Source organism: Martes martes, assembly GCF_963455335.1.
Source record: "Martes martes genome assembly, chromosome: 11".
NCBI classification, from domain to species: Eukaryota; Metazoa; Chordata; class Mammalia; order Carnivora; family Mustelidae; genus Martes; species Martes martes.
Window position 1 is genome coordinate 72,256,354 of NC_137899.1, and position 3,016 is coordinate 72,259,369.

Below are 3,016 nucleotides of genomic sequence, written 5' to 3' on the forward strand. Positions count from 1 at the left end.
GCTGCTTCTTGTTCTTTAATCAAAATTAAGACTCCCAATGTCACCTGGAGAGCTAGAGATTGGATAATGCATTATTTCAGTAAAAAACTTGATTGCCTGCTTCCAGCAGGACCCTCATATAGTCTGATTTACTCAGACTATTCTCTGCTGGTTTATATCTACAGAATCAAAAGAATCATGAGGGCCTTCTGTTAAACACAGAATTCCAGGCCCCAACTTAAAATTACCACAATGCAACTAGGAGAAAGGTTTGGGAATCTGAAAATTTTTTCAAGTCCTTCAGGTGATTGAGTTCAAACAGTGTAAAACAGTCTTCTTAAACTTGAAAATGCACACAAATTACCCTGGGCTCTTGAAACAAATGCAGATTATGATCCAAATGGTCTGGAGGGGGTCAGAGATTCTGCATTTCTAACCAGTCCTCAGGTGATATTGCTAGTTTGAGGACATTTTGAGAATGTCCTCTCAGAGATCAGAGAGGGTATGTTTCGTTTGGTTAGTGTGTAAATTAGTGTGGGCTATTACCTTTTCCTTCTGTATCTGTGAATTCTCTATCAGGGACTTCTACCTTGAAACTGCCCATTTCTCACTTATCACTGACAGTGTTACTATAAGCTAGTGTGATCACTTAAGGTAAGCCATTCTGCCACTTAGCTTGCATGAAAGTCCATACAAAGATAACAACCTGAAATAAACAGAAATGAACATCACACATTAACTTAAAACATAATAGTTTATATTTAATATAGTACTTCTCATCATGGAGATATTATTCAGTTAATATAAAGTTTTTTTTTAACATTAAATCTCTTCCCCATTTCAATGTCAATATAAAGTATTTTTTTACATTAAATATTCCCTAAATTTTAACATCAGATACATTGAATACATTTTTATTACCTCCCCCACCAAAGAAATAAAAATTTTAATTTCTGACTGTACTTGATTTCTAAATACAATATTAAGTTGGGAATTAACAAAACAAAAATCTAATAAAAATATGAAGGAGACTCCTCAATGATGGAGGAACTGGCAATTTCCTAGGGTTCTGGGCAAGGGTTTCCTTTCCTTGTTCCTATTTCATGCACTTTAAGAATTCTGAGAAACTATGAAATAATATGTAAATTTCAGTCATCTGACTTCTTTGACCCTTCAACTAGCATATATGAATTATAGACTGCTTTTTTCAGTGCACTACTTTTTTGTGGGTTTCTTTTTTTTTCCCCATTTAACATATATTAATTTGTTCCCATTTACAGGGAGATAAGAATGTGAAAATACCGTATTTCTTGGGAACTCTTAGACTTTAAAGCTCAGTTTTTAACCTCAGTAACACATAGGTTTTCCGGGCAAGGTTCGATGCAGAAGGCCCATCACAATCACATCTGTCCATTTCTCTTTCGTGCATATACCCCCAAACAAGCACAAATGCCTGTAATGCTGAGAGCCACACCTAGCAAGAGAGCGATTGCATCTCCAGCTTCTACTGCTTCAACAACTGGCAGCACCAAAAGCAGTGAAATGAGGACCAAGAGCAACTGGGTTGAAACTGAGGTCATGATGTTGGGATCTTCAGGTATCTGGATCTTAAGGACTGAAGGTTTCTAGAAATCAAACGTGGAAACAAAAAGGAATCATTAAAAATTCCCACCTTTTCAAATGACAGTATGAATACATAAATAACAATCCGCACACCTTTTAAATTTAAGTTTCTGACCCATATTCTCATTTTATGGTAGAAAAAACAAGTTAAGTTTATAAAAGGTATTTAAGGATGGTCATTTGAGGCTCATCTTCTCTTTTCATGTTAATTCCTTGACTCCAGCAATTTTTCCACACTCTATCATGCCAACACCGTGTGACTCAACTAAGCAAACTGAACAGAACATATTAAGAACAAAGAGAAAACATGCAAGACACTCGGAAACTTAAAATATCCCAGTGAGTAAAAATTACATTTCCTTAGGATTTCTCCCATCCAGGAAATGCAGACAAATCTGGCAAAAGTCACGCCAACATATAAGTCTGTGAAGTTGTGGGGAATTAGTAAAACTTACCAAAAAAAAAAAAAAAAAAAGAGATTTACGTATAATTCTCTCTGATTCGAAATCGTTCCTTCCTGGAGTCCCGGATCGCCGAGGCTAAGAGGTTTCACGTGACAGAGCCTATTAATCAGAAGAGGGTAGTATTTAAGAATTATTCACCATCACCATCACCATCATCAGCATTATTATTATTAAAGAGACAGCCATAGTCAGTGCAGAGCGAAGAGGTCGTAGGGAAGAGAGAGGAATGTCTAAATAACTAGAGAAAACAGTTTGTTCAAGCAGGGGAATTAGATTTAAAGTTGGTCAGTTCGCCCGCCCAGGAAAATCTAAAAATAAATCAAACCCCGAGACAAGTTCGTGCCAGGATTTGAGATTAAGATTTTAAAAAGAATCCCTGCTTTGTCTCGGCGAGGTGCAAATATTAACCCTGTTTTACAAATACACTGAAGCAATCTTGAGTATCCTTTGGAGACGAGTTCCTACATTACCTTCCCGGAAGCAGCCATTAGAGGAATGGCGAAGAGGGCGGGGTCTCTAAACTACAGTTCCCACAATCCCCGCTGCGGTTGACTCATAGGATGCGCCGGCGCGCTCCCCTGTAACTGGCTGAGAGAGTGACGGGCACGCTGCATGGGGGACGAGGAGGAGCAAGCCTGCGAGGCTTCCTCACACCAATCTTTTACCGGTAAAGTGGTTTAGTGTATTTGTACAAACGCTCTCCCAAAAATGAGATAAGGAAATGACAGCAAGTGGCTTCTACCCTATTTAAGGTTTTAAGCGACACAAATAGTTATGTCTTTTTTTCGACTGAAATGACACAGCAGCGGAAGATACCACCCGAGGACAGCCATCTGTTTCAGACCGTTTTAAACTAGCGGCTTCCAACGTTTTAGAGCAGGGAATCCCCTGTCACCATCTTCCAAATGTGCCTTGTGACGTTTTGTTCATTCCCTTTCAGCAATGGGGAA

At 38.6% G+C, this 3,016-nt stretch overlaps 1 protein-coding gene across 2 annotated transcripts; it reads right to left on the minus strand.

Moving 5' to 3' along the window:
• Window positions 1-719: 719 nt before the first annotated feature.
• SMIM30 (small integral membrane protein 30) lies at window positions 720-2,559 on the minus strand. Of its 2 annotated transcripts, none has more exons than XM_080818649.1 (3): window positions 2,537-2,559; window positions 2,058-2,165; window positions 720-1,604 (listed from the first exon to the last, which is right to left on the minus strand). In XM_080818649.1, exon 3 carries the CDS (start codon window positions 1,557-1,559, stop codon window positions 1,380-1,382), a length of 180 nt encoding a protein of 59 aa, XP_080674775.1. In that variant the 5' UTR covers window positions 1,560-1,604; window positions 2,058-2,165; window positions 2,537-2,559; the 3' UTR covers window positions 720-1,379. The 2 variants fall into 2 exon arrangements, with proteins under 2 accessions (XP_080674775.1, XP_080674776.1); XM_080818650.1 differs by having other exon boundaries at window positions 2,087-2,165; window positions 2,537-2,546.
• Window positions 2,560-3,016: the final 457 nt, after the last annotated feature.

Bases quoted from the DNA above. Each gene is read 5' to 3' on its own strand.
- SMIM30 (XM_080818649.1), bottom strand. From the start codon at position 1,559: ATGACCTCAGTTTCAACCCAGTTGCTCTTGGTCCTCATTTCACTGCTT.